Source organism: Acipenser ruthenus, chromosome 13 (genome assembly GCF_902713425.1).
Source record: "Acipenser ruthenus chromosome 13, fAciRut3.2 maternal haplotype, whole genome shotgun sequence".
Taxonomy (NCBI): Eukaryota; Metazoa; Chordata; class Actinopteri; order Acipenseriformes; family Acipenseridae; genus Acipenser; species Acipenser ruthenus.
Genome location: NC_081201.1, coordinates 6,166,113 through 6,189,847, shown reverse-complemented (window position 1 = coordinate 6,189,847; position 23,735 = coordinate 6,166,113). Strand labels below are relative to the sequence as shown.

The 23,735-nt window shown below is 36.4% G+C and overlaps 2 protein-coding genes across 2 annotated transcripts; one reads left to right on the top strand and one right to left on the bottom strand.

Moving 5' to 3' along the window:
• The first annotated feature begins 5,218 nt into the window (after positions 1–5,218).
• On the top strand, positions 5,219–6,474 carry LOC117418556 (hemoglobin subunit rho-like). The gene is made up of 3 exons (XM_034031726.3): positions 5,219–5,388; positions 5,775–5,997; positions 6,173–6,474. Exons 1-3 carry the CDS (start codon positions 5,297–5,299, stop codon positions 6,299–6,301), a joined length of 444 nt encoding a protein of 147 aa, XP_033887617.1. The 5' UTR covers positions 5,219–5,296; the 3' UTR covers positions 6,302–6,474.
• Positions 6,475–6,965: 491 nt separating this feature from the next.
• On the bottom strand, positions 6,966–11,965 carry LOC117418555 (cytoglobin-1-like). The gene is made up of 3 exons (XM_034031725.3): positions 11,756–11,965; positions 10,844–11,075; positions 6,966–8,074 (listed from the first exon to the last, which is right to left on the bottom strand). The coding sequence occupies exons 1-3, from the start codon at positions 11,851–11,853 to the stop codon at positions 7,931–7,933; spliced, it is 474 nt and encodes a 157-aa protein (XP_033887616.1). The 5' UTR covers positions 11,854–11,965; the 3' UTR covers positions 6,966–7,930.
• Between the last annotated feature and the right edge of the window lie 11,770 nt (positions 11,966–23,735).

Here is a 23,735-nt window from a genome sequence, read left to right as displayed (position 1 = left end):
GCATAATCGTGTTCAGCCTATTTATCCATTTACTTTCTTTTATTCTTCTATATGTCGCATTGTCTAATTTTAGCTGTTCTAATACTACAAACTTTACATCATTTATGTCATGTCCTTGACTGGTGAAGTGCTGTACTATTGGTTCATTCATTTTCTTATTTCTAATTAATGAAAGGTGGCCCCTTTCACTTTTAACCGTGAATTCTCTATAGCAGCACGGTTGACGTCACCTGCTTTAAAAATCGTAACGAGGCACCTCTCGGAATTGCTTTCAACTGCAAAGTCCATTCAAGACGGTGACATCACAATGGGCGCGAGCCTCAGCCACTTACGGTTTTCTCTTATTCAACCTGTTCCTTCTTTTCAGTATAGACAAAGAGAGGAGAGGTGATACATTTTATTGGACTAATTAAAACATAATGAAATCTCAAGTTTTCAAGACCTCTGAGGTCTCTTCTTCAGCTGAAAGTAGGAAAGAGAGATTGATGTTTACATTCAAAGGTGGCATCAGAACTTAAATAACCCATTTTAAATCACTACAATTCTACAATATTATAAGGAAGTAAACACCAGTCCCTCTAACAGATCCAAACGTGTTCTAATAGTATATAAAGAAAATCGATTGCATTTAAGCCAATTCTATTGGAGCTGACGCAACTTACTGTGGATGTACACATACATAACATCCCGTATTTGTAAAAATAACAAAGGTAAATACAAATAATATAGTTGATGAAGAAGTTCAAACCATGCATTTAAAATGAGTTCTCATGTTAACTTTCACCCCATGACTAGGGACCTACCTAAATCGCGATTTCGCGGATTTCGCGGAAATCGTGAAATTGAGGGGTCACCGCGAAATTCACCTCTTAGGGGCCAATGCATACAAACAAGTACGGAGAGGGGAAAAAAAACTCGTTTAAATGAACTACTGCACAACGCAAGTGACGCAAACTACGTATCTTCCTTCTGCAGATAGCACTTTTTTTATTCTGTCGCCGTCCTGTGTGCATTGCACTTAAGCAAAGAACAAACAAACAAAAAATGTCCACAAGTAACATTTACAAAATAAATTCCCCAAAGCAGTTAACGTTCTTATTTACTATTCAAATGACAAAGGTTTCAGCCTATCAATGCGTCTTTACTGCTTTTATGTGACCTGTACTGTGCAGGAGGGGGCGGGACAAAGTTGGTTCTGCATTGTTTTGATTATTTAGGTTGCTAAAATCTAGTTTTCAGCATTGGAGGGAAAATAGTAGAAATGGACGACAAAAAAAGCAAAGTATATTTCGGCTGATGATCGTTTTAAGATATTTCCCAAATAAACTACATGCAGACTGAGGTAATTGTATTCCATATCTTAATGTGTATTCGATCGATCGCTATTTAGCTTCAGAATCACGCATAACAAAAGGCTACTACAGAGGCTGCTGTACAGAACGTAAAATAAACAGCAGCTTTCAGAAAACAAACTGTAAAGTCAGCGCAAACAAGAAGTATTCCTGTCTACAAGTTAAATCAGTACTAAAACGATCCAGCACAGCCACCTCGCTTCAACCTGCTGCATACAGTTGGAATTTTAGACCCGAATAACCACGTCTTCTTTGTTTTGACTCGGTACTAATAAAATAAATTATTGGATGGGACAAATAACATGACAACGAACGTGCTGCATACATTGACTTCATTAAAGTATGCCAGATGCCCTTGTGTAACCGAGTTTTGGGGCTGTTTCTAATCGATTTCCACATCTGTATAATTTGGTAAAGCTTTGCCTTAACTTCCAACCAATTCAGTGGATGCAGAACGTGCAGTCTCAATGTATGGGCAAGTCAACTGCAAGGGGATGCTGCATGCTTGCCTTTAACAAATGTCAGCACTCTGTTTTAGTAAGGAAGCAAGTACCACTATTTTTAGGATTTATAGTGTTCTGAAATACTGTCTACTTACGTTTAATGTTTCAACATGTCCTCAAAATGTCCGCGAAATCCTAATTTTATTCCGCAACAACCCGTGAAAAATATGTAAATTTACCGCGATTTAAGTAGACCTCTACCCATGACATGTCATCATCCCCCAGCCCACTATACCTCAGCATTAGTAAACTATGCCCCCTAACGGACGATGGGTTGCAACACAGGTTTTGCAGAACTAATTAGTGCTATACTGTAACACAGCATGATCTATGACATATTTAGATTGTGTCATTTAACTTCCCGCATATACCGTCCCTCTGCTTGGCTTTGAGTAGGGTCTGGTGTTTACAGAGAAGAGAAAGCTCTTAAATTCCATCTCCTTAAAAAAAAAAAAAGAAAAATCTTAAAAGTACAATGCAGTCAAACTAAAGTCCAGAATACATGTCAGTTATTTTATTTCATGTATTCGTTTATTTATTTGTATATGATCACGTCAGATTTCTGGGAATACTTAGTAATCATGTCAATAAGCACTTTTCGATGGATTTCAATTCAACTTCAACATTTCGTTCGTGATAGATGGACCCCGTTTTACTTTACGAATACTGATATAACAACCTATTAAAATCCTAAGGGAGTCGATGAATCAATTCAAAGAATAGGAACACGTGTGGCAAAACTACCTTCTGCCCCTTTACTGGATTGTTCAAAAGATCCCTATAGAAGAGATGTGCCTGACTGAATGGTTTAATGAAATGGCACATATCCAGCTCGATGCTGTTTCTGTGCCAAGACTCTGCAGTACATAAAGAAAATCAGTCCACTGAAGAATGAATCTGTTCAAACACATTTTGCAGTGCTATTGGGATTTATCCTGCTTTTATTAATGCATATGGAAAATACATTATGCCAAAGTTAATGGTAAAAGTTTTAAAAAAATACATTCTAATCCCTCCACCCTTCTGTAGAACACTTTTGTTGCAGAATATCTGTATCTTGACTATTTTAAAGCACATGCAAAGGCACAATAACAGTTTGTGAAATAAATATTTTCTATAAACTGTCGAATTTGGGATATTGCATTAACTTTCTTTTTTTTTTATCGTGTAACAAAATAACAATAATGTAAAACTCACACTTAATTAATAGTCTTTATACCAACAAGAACACAAAACGCCGGTGTTTTTTTGCTTTTTTTTCTTTCACAAATTCGTGTTGTCGTGAATATTAATGTTGTAATGCGGTGATGTATTCTTGATCTATAATAGTATTGTGCCTCCCAGAATTCTACTGATCAAGACACTGCACCTGTTTGCCACGTGATCACGTAGCTCGTGCAGCTGGACAGATGTCCTCCCTCTCAGTGGGTTTGTCTCCATCTTTATCTTTCTATCAGCACCGAAGCAAATGGGGCCGTTTCTTCTACCGCGTATCAGTCTACACCAGACCAGCCAAACCATCCCACCCAACAACTGAACTTTGAAACAATGTTTTATCAACATATATATATATATATTTTTTTAACAGATTAGCAAAAGCCCAATTTGCAAGACATAGCGAACCTACTGAGAACATACACCTCACACCATATGGGCTCATATGATATTGCTGATATCTATGAAGATGTGAAAATTAAAATAAGCGTAACCACATTGCATGTCAATTCAATTCTCAGCTCTAGTTATTTTCACATACGATAAGAATTTTTATTTGCGAATTTATTTATTTAAAAGCAGATATTAGTCTTTATTGTGATTAAGCGTCTTGTGTTTTATGTGTAGAGTTTTAAATGTGTATTCCGTGTTTTTTATGTGATTGTAATTTGCTGTTGGACGCCGTTGTAAGCAAGTAATTATAGCTCATATGGAGTTTTCCCAATAAAAAAATGTAAAATAAAATAAAATTTGTGCGTGGGGTTGTTAATAATCATCGCCTCGTTTGTTTTCCTGCGAAAAGGTTTGTATTTACGCTAAAAAAACTGCCTTCATTTGAGAAAGCACACGTTTTGAGTTAAATTTCAATCTTATGCAACATATTATTTATTTATTTATTTATTTATTTATTTATTTATTTATTTATTAGCAGACGCCCTTATCCAGGACTTACAGTTGTTACAAAGTATCAATTTACAAAATATCACATATTTTAGCGTTTATTATTTTAGACTATACATTAGCCGCACAAATATAATAAATTAGGTGTAAAATATATGCATACTAAAATGTTTTTTATAGTCTGTTGCATAGGATTTATGTTTAATTCTTAAACACTTGATGTATGCACATAACTGCATGCACTTGAGAATATACAGATGAACTGTTGTCTGCAGTAAGATATATTCACCACATTTGACAAGTAAGCTATAACATGCAGGCTAGGAATGAGAAAAGTAGTAATGGATTATTTACAATACACCGACATCACTGCAATTAATTAACTGAGAAGTGTTTTTGATTATATTATTGGCATGTTTTCGTTTTGAAAGCTTTTATCAACGCAGAGGGAACGCCCTTGGCCGAAAATTGTTCCCATTAGATATGCGCTGGACATATTCCAATTAATATAGTGCCAAGCTCACCAATGATTTATAAAGCGCAAAATGTACAGTTCATTTCTGCAAACCTTTTTGGCATTACGAGCACATGAGCCTATACCTCAGCAATCGGTGACTAAACAGAGAGACATGCAAAAAAACGACCACTGGGTTACATTTAATAGAGAACTAACAGTTATAAACAAAATATAGGGAGAAAAAAATAGGACCCTCAGTTACCGAGAAAATGTATGAACTGCGTTAAGTTTGATTGTATGAGTTTTGTTGGGTTTTAATTGGTTTATTCTTATAACCTTTTTAACACTCAAGCCTTTTATAATGTTTTTAAATGCCTTTTTAATTAGAAATCTGAATCATACTTTACTTTAAAACTCCTTATTGAGACGGTATCCAGAAATAACTCGACATGTGTTCCAATAGTATAGAAAGAATATCGATAACGTTTCAGCCAATTCTAGTGGAGTTTCCCACTTACTGTGGGCATAGCCTATACATTACTAATATGCTGTGCTTGTAAATAAAAAAAAGAAAGAAAAAGAAAAATGAACAAAAGTAAATACAAATACTATAGTTGAGGAATAAGTTCAAAGTATACATTTTAAACTTTTATCGTTTTAACTTTCATTCATGACGTATCACATTTTTTTCTCCACCCCACTGGGGTCCCAAAAGAGGCCCATGTGTATGATTATTGGTTGTTGTTCATGGGTGGAGCTGCCAGTTTGTGTTTATAAACCCCACAGCAGAGTAGGTAGACACTGAAGAATTGCTTTCAAGCTTGAATCCTCAGCCGTTAGCCAACGAACAAAGAAACCAATTATCCACAATGGTGCACTGGACCGATGCAGAGCGTGAGGCCATCAATACCTTCTGGGCCAAGATTGACCATGAGGAAGTTGGCCACCAGGCCCTGACCAGGTATTCGGGTTTGCTTTATATGTCTATAGTTGTTATGCTTTTTTCAGTGTTAGTACTATCTAGATTGTTGTTTGATTAGATTCTTTCGATATTGCATGTATTTTAAAGCCTTAGATCATTTGTCTGCGTTGTTGCAGACTAAAATATACAATATATTGCAATATATCATTACAAATGTATCAGGTAAACAGATTTTTTTTACACTGAACAATAACCTTTAGTATTGTAGCTTTCTTTCTATTTGGAAATTATTATTATTATTATTATTATTATTATTATTATTATTATTATTATTATTATTATTATTATTATTATTAAATGTACAAAGTTGTTCATAAATTAAAGCTGCAGATGTTTAACTGTGTTCTTTCCTTTTTCTTTTTTAGGGTGCTGGTTGTGTACCCCTGGACACAGAGGTACTTCAGCACATTCGGCAACCTTTCCAACGCCACCGCCATTGCTGGTAACCCCAAGGTCCGTGCTCACGGCAAGAGGGTGCTGGATGCTCTCGGTGACGCTATCACTCACTTGGACAACGTGAACGCAACTTACGCCAAGCTGAGCCAGCTCCACTCTGAGAAGCTCCACGTCGACCCCGAGAACTTCAGGGTACGTTATTAAATCCAGTCTTACTACTAGTAAACAGTTCTATCCCTTCTAAGTCTCTGGACATTCTAACATTCGCTGTGCCCAAGCTGTACTGTATTGCATGCTATTTAGCTCCTATTCAAAGCCTATCCTATTCCCAGCATTGATAGTGTTTGAATATAACTCTGTTTTGCAGCTGCTGGGTGAGACCCTGATCATCGTCCTGGCCGGTCACTTCGGTGCAGCCTTCACTCCCGCTATCCAGGCTACTTGGCAGAAATTCCTGGCTGTTGTGATCGCCGCTCTCAGCAAACAGTACCACTAAACACCAGCCATCTTACCCCATGCCAGCGACAAGAATGGGACAAGCACAACAACATTGTGTCCGTACTTTTCAAAATCTCTGGTGCAAGCCTCACGCACCGGCCTGTTGAAAACTACATCTTTGTTTATTTTCAGTCGTTGAAGCTTTGATAAATAAAACAGTTTATTCTTCAATATTGACTGTGTCCTGTTTTGTTTGTTTGTCTAAAATATGTCAAAAGGTTTTGCACTATTAAGTTTCATATATATTCATATATATATATATATATATATATATATATATATATATATATATATATATATGTGTGTGTGTGTGTGTGTGTGTGTGTGTGTGTGTGTGATTTCCAAATGCTTCCACAGATGCCCATAAGATGTCACTCTTACCCTATTTAATTTGACTCATTTTGTCCTGTATACTAAAGCTCAATGGGTCTTGTTGTCCACTAATTGTTTAAGAATAAATCATGAGGTAATTATTAGTAATTTTCTCTGTTACACACTAAAGTTGGGATTAAGGACAGGGGTTAAGAGTAATGCAATGTAGTATTATGAAATGATTAATCTTTTATAACAATAGTAATTTGAGTTATTGTTGCCCAAGCGTTTAATGATATACAAATAGTGTGACCTAAACTACATCTTAATGCTTATAAAAGCCACACACATTTTGATTTAGTCATTTAATGCACAATTTATGTTTACAAAGCATTCTAGAGGCAAGAAAAAAAGACAGATTGGTTAATAGATCTTAATTGTTAAAAGAAAATTCCAAATGACTAAAAATATGCATTTATAATATTTTATGAGACACACAAAATATTAAACATTGTTAGTACAGTTTAAAATATCATCTTTAAAAAAGAGAGCATGGTGCATAATTTACAGAGATGTATACAGATATGGAGTGAGAATATAATCCATACTCTATTGTATTGTACTCACCATTTCTAAAGCAATACATCCGTGAGGCAGTTTGAAGTTACTTTGTATCAAATAACACAACACGACTCTATGGCCCAGTGTCCATCTGTTCTATAGAAGGCTATACTACGAACATGCCAGCTTTGCATTATCATATAATGCATATAAAACACATGTTAACATTCAAAAAGCCCATATTTCATGTTGTCACTTTTCATCTAATGCAAAAGTATAGTACATAGTACACGTGGATGCCGGTTATGAGAGTAAACGGAATTATAATAATGTAATACAATCACTCTGCCCAAACATTTAGAAACACACATGGCAAAAACTGTATGTCTCTGTATGAAAAATTATCACACGGAACTGGCTTGCTCCTCCGTGAATGTAAAATTGCAGTACAGTATGTTGCAATATTTGGCAAACAGACACTAACAAAAAAACAAATGTGAAGTGCCAGTGCACTAAGCGCTTACCTCGTTAATATCTTTATTTTATATGAACAAAACATATATTAAAAAGTATAATAATTACAAGCTACTGCTACAATGGTAACACTATACTAAATAAAACAAATACAGTAGTAAATATTATGAACTTAAAAAAAGTGTAAATGACATTATATTATTAACCGAAGTGGCGAGCCTGGAGAAGTGCATACGTCACTGGTGATACCTCCACTTTTTCTCTTCAGAGGGGGCCAGTCTTACGACTCGCTGGTGTTTGTGTAGAAAGCTTCCAGGAAGTCAAAGAGGAGCTTGAAGACTTTCCTCCAAGACTCGCAGATGGGGTGTGTGAAGGAGGCTCCCAACGCATCTTTATAAACGTTAATAATCACTTCAAACAAAAGCTGTCAAAAAAAAGGAGACAGTCAAGTCAATATGCGATAAAAAGTCGCTAGTAACATTTAACCATTAACTTCATTTGCCCCCCCCCCCTTACTGCTTGTGTGTTAATTATTAGTTAAGCTTTCACATAGTCTCTTTCAATTCAAAGAAAGTGTCATTTACTGCCAAAGTTTTAAAATTATTCTTTTACAAAAACTGCACAGAAGCTTGCGTTCCTTCTCGATTACAGTATACCTGGTCTGAGTAGCTCACGCAAGCAGCTTCCTGCTAATACACAATACCAAATGCTCCATGTCCTCTACCTCCTTGGAGAGATCCGTCCCTAGTCCTAAATCAAGATAAAATGTATGAATCATGCTCAATTTACGCATTCATTTATTTCAGTTTTAGGGCCAATTTAAAAACCTGTCCTCTATCAAATGTGCACAGTATGCCTCTTCAGATTTTAGAAACTTTCCATTTTAATTAGGGGGTTGGAATTTTAGAAAAAAAGGCAGGTAAAGTTAAACGACTCAACTACAAGAAATTACTTGACGCCAAGATAATGTACTAAAGTTATTTTATGTTAAAACCACAGTGCTTTGAAACGTTAATAATCTGTAGGTAGGTGAGGTAAATAAAGGACACTGTTGTGTAATAATTATTTTAAAAATATATTTTAGCATACTGGTTAAAAAACAAAAACAAAAAAAAAGAACTCCTTTGAAACATTAACTATCAAATTTTTTAAATATATATTTTACCGGAGAATAAAAATAGCACGCAACGATTACGTGTTCGTATGAATCTCCCTGCAGCCTGTCTCACAGCTCCGCGTGCACTTGAAGTAAAACGGAAGGAGGGGTTCCGGAGAGAGACCCAAATGGCGAGGTATGCAAAGATTCCACGGAATGCAGGATATGTTGCAATCACAGCAGTGCGCGCAATGGAACCAGGTACGTTGCGTGCTGGGTCACAACTAAGGCAAAACCAACACAATTATACCCAGGCTGATTTAAAAGCAAGAACAGGCAATTTTAATTAAACACTGTTTTTTTTGTTTGTTTTGTTTTCCAACCCAAAGGAAGCTGAATGCCCGATCATGCTGCATGACTAGTAGATTATGTTTAAAATGAAATCTAAACACTAAGTTAACTTCTGTTTTCTTGTAACGGACATTTCAGACCTACGAACAACCTCCATTCCAAAGCCGTTCGTAACTTTGGTTCTACTGTATTCCAAATACAAAGCTATAGATAGTTGCTTCTGCTGCTTCCTGGTAGTTCAAACTCACCCAGTGATCAAGCTAGAAGGGAACATGTGACCTACATCACAGGAACAAGGACGCAGCAGTTTACCTATAGCGTTATAGTTTCAATATGTGGTTAGGGCTCTGGACTCTTGACCGGAGGGTCGTGGGTTCAATCCCTGGAGGGGGGCTGCTGCTGTACCCCTGAGCAAGGTACTTTATTATTATTATTATTATTATTATTATTATTATTATTATTATTATTATTATTTCTTAGCAGACGCCCATCCAGGGCGACTTACAGTCGTAAACAAAAATACATTTCAAGAATCACAGTACAAGTATTAATACAATTAAGAGCAAGATAAAATATAATGACTTCGGTTCTAGCAAGTATAAGTATATGACAAAATACGATTCAATAAAGGTAAGATAAGTGTCAGTGATAGTTACATCAGGATATAATTAAATACAAAATACTACAGATTAAATAACACTTGACAGATTACAGTACTCTAAAGTTCAGGATTGATCCAGTAAAAACCCAACCAGATAAATGGGTAATTGTATATAAAAAAAATGTGATCTCTTGTAACAATTGTAAGTCGCCCTGGATAAGGGCGTCTGCTAAGAAATTAATTAATTAATTATTATTATTATTATTATTATTATTATTATTATTATTATTATTATTATTATTAATAATAATAATAATAATAATAATAATAATAATAATAAAGATTGTAAATCACAATATAAATTGTATCAGTGATAATGCTGATCAAAGTATAAAAGGTAAAGAAAATGGACTAGGAATGGATGAAAGAGATGTCAACGCTTTCAAGAAAGATCCCCTTATCAAATGCCGACAGAACAGCTGTGCAGCAGTAATTGTTAACTAGACCACCTGTCTAGACTCCTTGGTATAGTTCCGATTCAATATGACAACACGTTTCTATAGCTTTTTTTTTTTGTTTTTCCCTGACCTGAACAGGATTTTACATTACAGTGCAACAATCTTCTGCACACAGTCAGAAGGCGTGTATTCTGTTGAACAGGTTTGTTATTAAACTCACCTCTTAAATACCTTATGGACATTCTTAAGACGATTAGAGTCAAATGTCACACCGATGTGACATTTGAACAATAATCGTATTCATTAGACCGTGACCGAGTGTTGACACACCAGAAGGTCAATTAAATAACATGCTCAAATAAAACTTGGCTGCACCTAGTCTATCTTTTATGTATTCTGGAGTCATTGTGTTGTTTTAATGTAGCTTTTTCTGCTTCAATGGCCTCCTTATATATATATATATATATATATATATATATATATATATATATATATATATATATATATATATATATATATATATATATATATATATATATCTGAGAATATGCCTCAGGTGGACGGTTACATGCATTATTATTATTATTATTATTATTATTATTATTATTATTATTATTATTATTCCCCAGAAATTAAAAATTAATCACAAAAAAAGAGAACCCTTTGTATTTACGAAGGGTAATATACCTTGAAATTGTGAACACCGACTTTGTGCACGTCTTTATGCTTCTCTGCCAGTGGGGTAAGGATTTTAACCACTGCCCCCCAGTCATCCATGTTCTCAACGACCTCGTTGAGAGCATTCATGACTTTCTTTCCGTGGAGTTTAACACGGGCGTTCTTCTCCAGTTCCTCCTCGGTGGCGATATTTTTGAAGTTCTTGAAATATTTCTTGGTTTCTGGGTGGTCAACGAATAGCCTGCAATTAAAATTGAAATAAATGCCATTTAAAAAAAAAAAAAGCATGGGTCTATGCTCAAAGACCTTGATGCTACAAAATGCATATGCATGCTCTTCGTGTTCTGCTTGTTCAAAATGTATTCCTGATTGTATTTGATAATCTCTCTCTACACCGTTGTCACACCTTTGACCAGGACTAACTTGGAAAGATATGCATCTCAAAAGCTGGTCCATAGATATGTGAAAGCACTTTCTTCAAGAGTCATCTCAAAATGTTCCCAAAGCTATAGTTCAATTGTAATATACAAAATGTATAATACAATAGAATACTCGCTTAGTCCGGTATGTGCAACAATAAATGACATTGTTTATTGTTTAAATTATAGACAACCGTAAACGAAACCGTTATCTCTGTATGAAGTGCTCACAACACAATCCTTGCTTGAGTTACTATGAAATCAATAATTTATGAATCGTACATTCTTCAGAATACTACCCCCTCAAGAAAAAGACAAGCCGCACGAAGCACAGGGCATTTTACAAGTGAATTGTTAGATTTACTACTCTCAACTTCAGTAGGTATTCTGATACTCTCTAATCCTTGCAGTAGCACAGTCAGTATTATTATTTTGTCTTTCACCAAAAGATATTTCTACTTAGAAAGCAGATTTATGATTTTAAAAGAAATGCAAAAATTACCGTATAACAACTACTTTTCCGTTTTCTTCTGCGTTTTCAAAGACTTTCGCCCAAACGTCTCTGATGTTTTGCTTGTCATCTTGCGTAAGAATACTCATGGTTGAAGATGAACTGTAGTTTTATAAACTATAAGAAATTACGCCGCACATGAAACAACTTTACCATAGTCTGACGTACAGCATGTGATTAGACACAAAATAGCACAGACTATTATAACGTGAGGGTCTGCCCCCCACCTGAGTAGTGATTGATAGCCACTCCTGTGGAAGGAGTGGCCTCGTTTTTGTGAACTAATCTCTTTCACACAACTGTATTTGTAATTAAAACACTGCTTTCACGAGAGAATCTAAATACAATGGAGACTTCTGAAATAACTAAGGCAACCGTACTCTACTCGCCCTGCAAGCAGCGCAGATACGTATAACTGCATTCTTCCAGAGAACACGGTGTGCGATTTGTCCATTCTGTAGGAAATGTGTGCCAAGGGTACTTTGACCACAGCTTGCCAACTGCCCCCAAAATTCCGGGACACTTTAACAGACAGGTCAGGGTTTTTTTTTTTTTAACCCACCTCTAAAACACAAATGAATCGATATCAACAAGTAAAGTGAGTGGAGAGTGCGTGAGGGGATTCAATACATGTTTAATTATTTAATTTCGGTGGCCAGTCTATCGGGAGAGTGTCACAATGTGTATTAAAAACGTATTGCTTCAGATGTTATATGGTAAACAGTATCTATCAGAACAGTGCAATTCAGTCAGTCTTTCTTGTGTAACCTTGTGGTTAAGTTCCTATTTATTTAATACCCCTTCCCAATCAGACAAATACAGCAAATCAGCAGGCTGATTGACGGAAACGATCCTCACAGGAAGTAGGCTAATTCCCGCCGCGGACAGGTGTGCTTTTGGTATAGTTAGCAAAACAATTCAATTCCTCGACAGTTCACACAATTCACACTCAATTTACATGTCCAATAAAATCAATTCTTCTTCTTCATTTTCTTCTGGAAGGAAGTTGGCGAATCCCATCTAATAGTAGATGATGAGCACCCTCTATCAACCTTCTATAATATCATCTAGATACATCCCCATTTTCCAGTAGTCTGAATATATTGTGTATTTGTTTCCCTTTTTGTTTTCCGTTTCCCTCCTTCAATACGCTATGTATTAATCTAGTATCCGCCTCTAATGAATTCAACTGATTTATTAACACCTCTGCTTCATTCTACCACATTCCAAAATATATGTCCCTATTCAGCAACGTTCGCAAAAGTGTTCGCAAAGCGTTTCAGCTGACATGTGAAAACCAGGTTTAAACTGGTCGGCTATAAATACCTGTGAAACTACCAGGGAAGCATGCAAAGAAGAGACAGAGAGAAAAAAGAGAAATAAAAGACATATGGAGTGCGCACTGGATTCATGTGATATTTTGTAATGTGATACTTTGTACTGTGATTTTGTAACAATTGTAAGTCGCCATGCGGGCGTCTGCTAAGAAATAAATAAATAAATAAATAAATAAATAAATAAATAAACAATTAATTAATTAATAATAATAATAATAATAATAATAATAATAATAATAATAATAATAATAATAATAATAATAATAATAATAATAATTTGTACGTGGCCAGACAAGAGGAGGAGACGTCCCCAAATATTGTTTTTTCTGAGCCTGTCTGACACACAATGTATGCATCAGGTGCACTGACATCTGCTAACTGCTTCAGGCTGTCCTGGAAGGAGACATGCGGAGGGTGCACTGTTTGCCTGTAGCACTAAAGTACATGCACCAACACAGAATAGACACATCTACGTAAATCGTAAGGGGACCTATTCTGTCAACGTGCAAGTAGTGTGTGACCTGTGATGCCAGCATCAAATGCGTATGCAAACTGTTGTTGCTCCGCTCATGACTTGTTTATCCTCGCTAATTCGCAGGTGGCAGCTGCGTTTCAGCGGTATGACAGTCTGGTTGATAGGGGACAATGGGTATCCACTGAAGCGGTGACTACTGCGACGGTGCTCACGGTTCAAAGGTGAACTATACATGCCTAACTTAAGGAAAACTGATTCTAAATTGTATATATCACTTAGAGATCACTTTTAAAAAATCGTATTCACTCTGCCGCTCCAGGTTTGGTCATCTTCCTCACTTGGGCTGCTGGAAATGCGCTTTTGTCTTTTTTGGTTTTCAAAATGCCCTCCGTTCGCTATCGCAGACGCACAGGTGCTCTTAAAGGGAATGTTGAATCATTATTGGTTGTAACCTTAATCCCACCGACCGTGATTTGATTGGTTGGGCGCATGATTCGGTATTTTATGTGCGGACTTATGAGGCCAGATGGAAAGCCTAGCCACTCAGAAAACAGGGCCCCTAGTGTGACGTCATGGGTAAAACTAAAAACAGAGGCTTGCGCAATGCGCATTAAGGTTCCTGCAACTGGAGACCAGCTCAGAGATGAGCATTGGAGCACATTTTTACTGACCTCTTACTGTGCATTCAGCTTTCTCGACTTAGACAGAGACTGAACAACTCTTATAACCTGATTTGCATTATGTGAGGCAGTACAGAGAAAACCGCAATGGTCTTTCTAGGAGTTAAAACGCGAATGCAACCAAAGTAAACGGTTTAGACTTGGAACTTACAAACAGCACGTTTCCTGTGGGTTTTTTTTAGGGGTGGATCTGACTTTATCTTCTTATGTGCTAAGTGCCTGTTCTGTTTTTTGTTTTTTTTTTAATATTATTTTTTGTGTTTTGCGGTCAGGTTTCCGTGACAATTTTCTTATTTTTTTTGTTTCCAGAAGGTTGAAAAAAAGGTTAGGGAGCGTGTAAAAATTACGCGCTTTAAAATGTGTTGTATGCAATTATTTTGAAAGTTTTGAAAAAAAATATATTTAACAGTGGTAATATCCTTCACATTTATATGTGCAGATGTTACACATTGGTATCATCCACCAAGAACATGGGTGTCACCCTTGACCACTCCCTCTTCTACTCTCAGCACATCTCCAAACTGGCACACTCCTGTCCTCAGCAACATACACAGAATTATCACCTTCCTCACGGACTGCTCCACACAGCTCCTAGTTCAGGCCCTGGTACTGTCCCACCTTGACTAATGCAAATCCCTCCTGGCTGGCTTCCCTGCTTCCGCTATCTGTCTTTTCCCTTCCTCATTTCCCTCATGTTACTCTGCTGCTCCACTCCCTCCACTGGCTCCCTATCGCTGCTCGCATCCAATTAAAAACTCTTGCGCTTGCCTATCGCTGTCTCGACCTTTCTACCTCCTCCTATCTCCAGACTATTATTTCTCCCTACACCCCCTCTCGCCTCCTCCGCTTCTCTGCCACCGTCAGATTAGCTTCACCCCCCCCCCCCCCCCCCTACGCTACCCCACCTCCAGAGCCCGCTCCTTCTCCACCATTGCCCCTCAGTGGTGGAACAACCTACCCACAGATATCAGAACTGCTCAGTCCCTCACCACCTTCCGGCGCCTCCTCAAGACACACCTTTTCAGACAGCTTCTGTAAACCTCAACTCTCAACTATACTGGACTATATGGCACCCAATTTTATCAGTACTTGCATCATCTTGTGCTTGCAGTTAATTGCTCCACAATTGCTGTCTTCTACTACTGCTCTCAATCATAATTATATTTAATGTATCTCGTACTTGATTTTTACTCTTAAAGGTAATCATATTCATGTTTTTTGTAATTGCTCTTATTTTAAATCGGTCTTATCCATTTATTGTACTTACTACATACTCTTTAATGGAATTTAGTCTTATAATCAAATATTTTTAAGTTTAACTGTTCTTAGTCGAAATATCTCTCATAATTAATTATTTACTGTACTTTTTATTTTCTCTCATTTGAATTTGCTCTTACAGTATTTTATAACTGCTTTTATCTGTAATGTGATATTTTGTAATGTAATACTCTGTAACAACTGTAAGTCGCCCTGGATAAGGGTGTCTGCTAAGAAATAAATGTATATATAGTCGGATGGTTTATATATATATATATATATATATATATATATATATATATATATATATATATATATATATATATATAAAAGGAAACTAATAAGAAAATATACAGTATCATTTGAAATGCATTAAGGTGATTAATAAAATGACTCTGTTGTGATTTAGCAGTTGGTTCAAACATTTTAACAGCAAATGCTGAAGTTTTTAATTCTGTATAAATAAATATAAAACTATAAAGAAGGGGCAACAATATTAATCCAGAAATAGGACAACAGTTTTTTTTAAGTTGGTTTGTTTTTTGGATAATAATAATAATAATAATAATAATAATAATAATAATAATAATAATAATAATAATTAGCACAGGAAATTGATTACAGAACTACAAAGAGGAACCAAGATGCACAATCAGACCTTGTATGTGGTTAATGTTGTATGTGCAGGTTAAGTTTTTTTTTTAGTTTTGTTTTTAACTGCCCAAACTACCCAAGCTAGTTTTTGCAGCCAGGCAAATTTTTTCTCCAGTTGCCTGTATATACATGTCCCTTCCTTACAACAGCTGCAGTTTACACTGGGAGTTTGGAGAGAGTTCGCAAAATTCACCCCTTCCATCTGAAAGCATGAGTAGTCCAATAATCGGAATTGTATTGGAATATATCCCTGGAAAATCTAAATTATATATAACATTTGTAAATCTTACTTAAATAGTATTACTTGACATTGCTATTGCCTGAAGCTCATTTGTTTTACTTGTGTGGGATGTTGGTAAAAAGACTTAGTACACAACATTCTTAGGTGACAGACTTCACTTTTCCTCCTTCAGGTGATCATTATAAAGGAAGACAGAGCAGTGGTATTCAAATTACATTCTCTGGCAGGTCAGATAAGGTAATGTCCACAGGGCGGTGAAGGTGTTGTTTAAATGGTTATGAAACAGCTCAATGATTAAATAGCTAGATTTTTGTTTCATCACTCCACAAAACAACGGGACAAGCTGCTCATCAACTGTCATGCCAGAACTTCTTGAGCATGTCAACAAATGTTCCCCATGAATCACAGATTGCTGCTCGTTAATCAGTTGTTCTTCTCTCCTGTCTTCTCTGTTTGTTGTCAAATCTTAGGACTCTCAAAATACTCTTGAATCTTTTTTCTGGCACGAGTGCTCAGAAAATGGGTCGCCCAGTTTGTTGTGACCAAAGGGAAGACAGGGGTTCCAGGTGACCTCTGTCGATTCCTACAAGTAGCAGAAGTCTAATGAATGCCTTCACTTCAGTAATATTTGTCTGTTCAATGTTTCTGGTTTTCTGGGTGTGCATCATTCCACTCTTTGAACTCATGTCTAGGTTGTTTGTCTTACAATGACATCCAGTATTTCAGGGGTAACGAAGAGCTCATATGCCACCTTGATGGATGTCACTTGTCCATCTCTAGTACCACCTGGAGGAGAGCAAATTATGTCCTGTGCCTGGTGTCTTCCTTGAGGAGGAGGTTCTCGACTCGAAACCTACAACAAAAAGAGAACACATCCACATTTTGAATCATTTTTATCACAACACATTTGTCCAGAAAATGATCATTGCAGGCAAACATTTACATACTTTCCCATTGCGTACAATCATGTCATTTCTGCAAGGCTTTTACAACACCACGTCCCCTAGCCCTCCCTTCAACATCCTCTTCCTCTACTCATTGCTTCATTCGGAGGTGGACCATCTTCCTCTGCTTCTCCATCACCCTCATCACTATGGTTACCGCTGGTCTCTTGCTCATCGGGTCAGAGTCTGTACCTGACTGGTGATCCTCAGCTTCAGACGTCTCATCTCTTGTAGGTACAAACTCTTCATCAGTGTCATCAATGTCAAAGTCACCATCAGACTCACTGTCATCATTTAGAATGCTCTGCAAAGCTTCTGCTGTTGTATATCTTGCTGGACGTGTAGCCGTATTGATCACCTATAGGAGACTGACTACACATGAATCACGCTTGTTTTAATAGAAACCCAACAGATTTTCAGGAAATCACATTTGTGGTTTCACTTTCAGTTTTTGGGAAAATGCCTTTTTAGTTTCAGTTTTTGGAGAAACTGCCTTTGTAGTTTCAGTTTTTGGGGAGAAAGCAGAACAATAAAAATTGAATTTTGATACACAATCAAAACTTTCTGTAAGAACATTGCAGACATTGTTTCTGTAAAGAACTGCTGGGGTCCAAAAGGTCCCCCAAGAGCACTGGGTTAAAGCTCATGCAGTGAATTTGATTGACACTGTTGCTAAAAGGAAACCTAATTGCTGTAATTATGGTCAACTGTAAATGACCACGGACCCTTGATTGGGGAGGTTGTTTTCTCCTTTATAAACTCTTAAGAGATCATGGAGAAGTGATCTGTCCGATTTGGATTGCTGGAGAACTGAATAACAAACCAACGCTAGTCTGTGGGGAACCGAGCATATACGGATGGAAATAATGGATTGCTAGCTTCTTTCTGAGGGCTGTGACGGCAGTAAACTGACACAGGATTAGAGTAGAGGCGAGATTCCCTGAAATATAAAGTATCTTGGTAAGCATCTATGGTAAAGGCATGAGGGTGTGGCAGCATTGACAGGCTCAGGTGCATTTCTTACTGTTGCCAAACAGGTTTTTATTTAATCCCAAATAAAAGCTCTTTGACAGGCTTGGTTTTTCAGCTAATTTATTGTGCTTCAATAGTTTTTGTCTTCACAAATGTGCATGTTTAAAAGAAAAAGCATAATCGTGGTTCTCTAGGTAACCAAACTAATGGTGTTTAGCCCAGTCAGTAAGTGGAGGCAGACCTTAAAGACAAATATAAGTTACAAGATAGGAGTAATTAGTTTTAGAAGTTAATAGTAAACTGTAAAATATTATTCCCCATTGGGTTATGGAATATACTTATATGAATAGGAATGAATGTGCACACAGGGTAAGGTAGCTTGCAGAGTTGGGAGGGAGTTGTAAATCAGGGAGAAGGATGATTACCAGATACAGTGCAGTGATCACGTGTTCCTGTTTTATGGCGTGTTGCAAATTGAAGAACACTGCCCTAGATGCTATACCTTTACACAACTACCTGGAATATTGTATATATAGCATGTTTAAACTCGTCTTGCAAGGGTTGTGGAGAAGTGAATGTTCTAGATCTCTATTATCTATTATAAATTACAGCTGTAACAGCACTATCACATTGTCAAATTAAGGGCTTATTTTTTACTGTGATTGATTTGAAGGCCAAAGGGGGAAAGGATTATTTTTGTAAGACCTGTGGAATGTCTGGAGGCCCTGTTAATGACTAGTTCAGTAAAAATTTTACAGGGTATTTTAATTAAAATGTCAGGTGTGACAGCTTGAATGGTGTTTTGTACTAGGTAGCAAGGCTTGTGTGTGAATTTGGAGCTAAAACAAACAAGTACGAGTCATCTTCCTATTCTACAGCTTGTTTAATTTTAATGCCACCAGTAAGGCATAATCCAACTGTTGACCACTAAGTCTAGCTCCAACAAGTTAAAACACATCCTATAATTATTAAGGGGCCTGAAAGAGAACTTGATGTTGTATATGCAAGGACTGAGATATAAATGAACACATATGGTGCATAATTAAAGCACCAGCCTCTAGAACTGTAAATCTTCCATAGATCTGGAATGGAAACTGAGTGCAGATAAAAGCTTGGGAAGATCAAGGGAAATGTTTGCATATACAGTAGAACAGTAGGAGGGACCTGTTGAAATGACTCATTGGTAGTGAATGTGGAAGGCTTAGGCAGCATTGAAATAAACACTGTGTCTACCTGAATAATCGTCCCCTATTCAAAAACAGCATATCCACAAGAGTTTAATGAAGAAGCTTATACAAGTGCACCCTGAACTGCTATTTCTCTAGATGCAAAATAGCCCTGGGGCATTTTTTGCCCATTCAGTACATATACAATACTGTATCGGGTAGTGTGTGACCAGAGGGCGGGCATTAAATTCTCATTTATCACACACAACCCCATGCAGTATTTTATATAATCCCAGGTGAGCAATTTCTTTCCTGACAGAGTTCTAAAGTTATGTGTTGCTTGTTGTGGGAGGCTTACTCTACTTAGTTTATGTCAGTGAGTTATTAGACAGAGAGTGAACTGCATAAAGAATTTTATTTAAAATAGTTACAACTTTGATAACTTGAACTAAATTTAAAATAAGATTTGCATTTTGTGAGGCACTACAGAGAAAACCGCAATTGCAATGGTCTTACTAGGAGTTAAAACGCTACTGCAACCAAAGTGAAGAATTTAAACTTTGAACTTACAAACAGCACGTTTCCTGTGTTTTTTTAGGTGTGGAACTGACTTTTTCTTCTTCTGTGCTAAGTGCCTGTTTTTTGGTTGTTTTTGTGGTCAGGTTTCCATGACAATTTTCTTTCTTATGTGTTATACACAACTATTTTGCCTTTTTTATCTTCACGAGTTTGTTCCAAGGATGTTTGTGTTTGCTACATTTCTGTGTAACCTTATTTCTGCGTATTGTGTCAGGGTGCGTTGTTAAATTCACCGCTGCATGCACCGATGTAAAGCGGATTCACCAAACCATTGCTAAATTCTTGCTCGAGTTGCTCAACGAACTGTTGTTAAATTCACCGGTGCGTCACCGCTAGAGCAGCGGATTCACCGGGGTTGAGAGTCGGTGAACAGCAGCAAAACCAAAATGACCGCTCCCACTGTGGAAGTTTGTCTTGTGTACAGAGATACTATTAATCAATATAATTGTATATTCTGAGACGCCAAATCTTTTGAAAATGGGTATGAAGTTGTGTATTTTTAATAAATATATAATAGCGCTAATAAACATTATTGATAAACAATATCACATTTTCCAATTTATCCAGAGTAGCCGACTGAGCTGGTGACGTACAAGAATTCGATATGAGAGAGAGAGAACAGATTTTTATTTTTTTGTTATCGTGTATGTTATTTGTCCTTTTATATTTCAAACAAATATGTTACAAAGTTGCGAAAAGTGGGCGAACTGTATTTGAAAGTGTATCCATTAATACATTCATATTTATATAAATATTTACATTTGCAGGCTAGCTTCTTTCTATATTTTAATGTAACAAAGCTAGCTCCTAATTAGTCGGTTAAAGATAACTAAACCTTCGTCTCAATAAGATTTCAGCTGGCACATGTCAACCACAGCCTTGCATGCCGCAGCAGCAACCTTTCTATTATCAGCTATGTTGATTCACCAAACTGTTCTTAAATTCCCCGCACCGATAAGCACCAAGTGAATTTAACAACGCACCCTCACAGATAGCTTGGTGGTGACGTCAGACCAGTAAACAGACACTCTACTGCGGATGACACGCCCATGCGCGTATTTAGCAAAATAAAAGGTTTTGACACAAAACAAACACTGAATAAAACAAAAGGCATGATGGCCAAATCGAACAGACACAACACAGCGATAACACAGAAACAAGTAACGTGCTGGTAGCAATTATTGTTATCGTTATCTTTCACTTACGTTCCTCCTCTGAACATGCCCGCCACAGACTGGCGATGAATTAATGTTTTAACACGCGTTAATCGCGAGTTTAGTCTTTTGACATTTACTTGTTTTAAACTTATTTCTGTATTAATACACCACGCACAACTGATGTGATATGTGATGTAACAAAAGAATCATACCGAATGTAGCATCGCCTGTTACATACAGAATATTCTTCTCCTTAGTGCAATTCGTGCAAGCATACCAGTGCGCTTTACAAAATAAATATATATAAAAAACCTGTGTCTAATATATAATCCAGCTACAAATAAACAGACCCAAACAAATCTGTTTTTAAAAAGGATTTAAAAGATTAGCTAGCATTCCTGATTTGAATCAGGAGCAAGTTCTAAAGACATGGGGCATTATAACAATGCCCTGGATCCAACAGAGTTTAAATTAATTTTAGGGACTGTCAGAAGATGAACATTTTCCGATCTCAGGGAATGACCAGGGACATGTGGGGTCAGCAGATCTTGAAGATAAGAAGGTCCAAGACCATGTAAGGCCTTATAGGTAATAAGAACTTTCAAATATTTATAATAATAATGTAAGTAATAAAACATACTAATGCAATGGCTGCAGTAATTGTATCAATATAATATGTGATTAAAACCAAGATGAACTAAGATTAAAATGTTAATCGCTTGGCAGCCCTAATTTCAAAGCATCTTTGTCTATGGATGGGAGATTTTCCAGTTGGCTGATTTATACATGACTATAGCAACTGGGTGAGCCCATTGAAAAATTGCTCACCAGTTAATATAATCTAATATCACTCCCTCCCCTTTTTCATAGTTGACAGAAATGCACTACCCACACACAATCTTGAAGTACACAAGCACAGGAAATTGATTACAGAACTACAAAGAGGAACCAAGATGCACATTCAGACAATGTATGTGGTTAATGTTGTATGTGCAGGTTAAGTTTTTTTCTTTTTTGTTTATAACTGCCATCTAAGCTTGCCTGTGGTAGCCTACTTTGTTTAAGCCAGGCAATTTTTTTTTCTCCAGTTGCCTATACATAAAGGTTTTTTCCTTACAATAGCTGTGCTTTACACTGGAGGTTTGGAGAAAGTTCACAAAATTCGCCCCTTCCATCTGAAAGCGTGCAAAAGTTCAATACTTAAGGGTAGGTCTTACTGATGTATATAGATCCATCAACAGTCCAAAGCACCTTTGACCATTGTTCCATAGTCCAATTTTTGTGTTCTTGTGCATATTTTAGCCTTTTAGTCTTGTTCCCCTTTCTTAACAGAGGTATTCTTACTGCAACACATCCTTTAAGTCCTGATTTCAAGAGTGACCTTTGTACTGTTGATTTGATGGACAACCACACCTGTACCTTCTGCCAGTTCTGTTGTCAATACCATGTTTGTCTTCTTTCTATTCCTTAAAGATATTTTCTTTAAGTACTGTTCATCCTTGTTAGACAGGTTTTTGGGGATTCCAGTTCTGGGTTTGTCAATTACAGATGATGTTTCTCTGTACTTGTTGATTATGCTTTGGATTCCACACCTTGAAAATCGAGTGATGCAAGCTATTTCACTCAATGTTTTTCCTTCTTTATACAAGTCAAGGTTGTTATAATAGTAGAAAACACTAGTGAAGGCTTTGAGGTCCAATAATCGGCATTGTATTGGAATATATTTACTGGAAAATCTAAATCTATATATCTATATAATGAGCTACATTTTATATTGACTCACGCTTTTTATCAATCGGCATGTATTTCTAAAAGCTTTAGTCATTCAGGGACATAACATACTTAAATGTTTATTATTAAACAAATGTGAGTTTAAATTATTAGTAAGTACACATGTTTCAATATGAAAGATGAGCATTAATATCAGCAAAGTTACACGTTTTTAATGAAAAAAGAAATGTAGCCAAGGTTTTCACTAAAGTAAAATCAGGCTTGTGTCATTTTGAAGTGCACTTATTGATATATTTACTGCTGCATAACCTAAGGTAAAAATAAAAGATTTAGGTGGGAATTGAACTTGAACTCGTTCATGGCCTGTGTCAACATTTTCATTATCCTAATTTTTAATTCTAAAACCCAACATTATTTAATGTTTACTATCGGTCTGAAACTCTCTCTTCCTTATCTTTTTTCTTTTAATAATAGTCTTATACTCTCTCTTCCTTCAGATATTTCTGCGATAAAAAAATATATGCCTTTATATAAGTATTAATATTTCAGTCACCTCTCCTGACCTCATACCGAGTTCACATACACTTTTATAATTTACTGAGATTGTTTATAAATGTGGCCCATTTCACATCCTAGCCTTGTATTTAATGTATTATGCTTTTTTTTTACTGTGATGTATTATGCATTGAGTTTTTACTTCATTTTGTAAAGCGCTTTGTGATGGTGGTCCACTATGAAAGGCGCTATATAAAATAAATATTGATTGAACTCCAATAAA

Coding starts and splice junctions, on each gene's coding strand:
- LOC117418556 (XM_034031726.3), top strand. CDS start 5,297: ATGGTGCACTGGACCGATGCAGAGCGTGAGGCCATCAATACCTTCTGG. Junction 5,389..5,774: donor GGCCACCAGGCCCTGACCAG/GTATTCGGGTTT, acceptor TTTCTTTTTTAG/GGTGCTGGTTGTGTACCCCT. Junction 5,998..6,172: donor TCGACCCCGAGAACTTCAGG/GTACGTTATTAA, acceptor TCTGTTTTGCAG/CTGCTGGGTGAGACCCTGAT.
- LOC117418555 (XM_034031725.3), bottom strand. CDS start 11,853: ATGAGTATTCTTACGCAAGATGACAAGCAAAACATCAGAGACGTTTGG. Junction 11,076..11,755: donor GGAAAAGTAGTTGTTATACG/GTAATTTTTGCA, acceptor TTTTAATTGCAG/GCTATTCGTTGACCACCCAG. Junction 8,075..10,843: donor TCGGTGTTCACAATTTCAAG/GTATATTACCCT, acceptor TTTTTTTGACAG/CTTTTGTTTGAAGTGATTAT.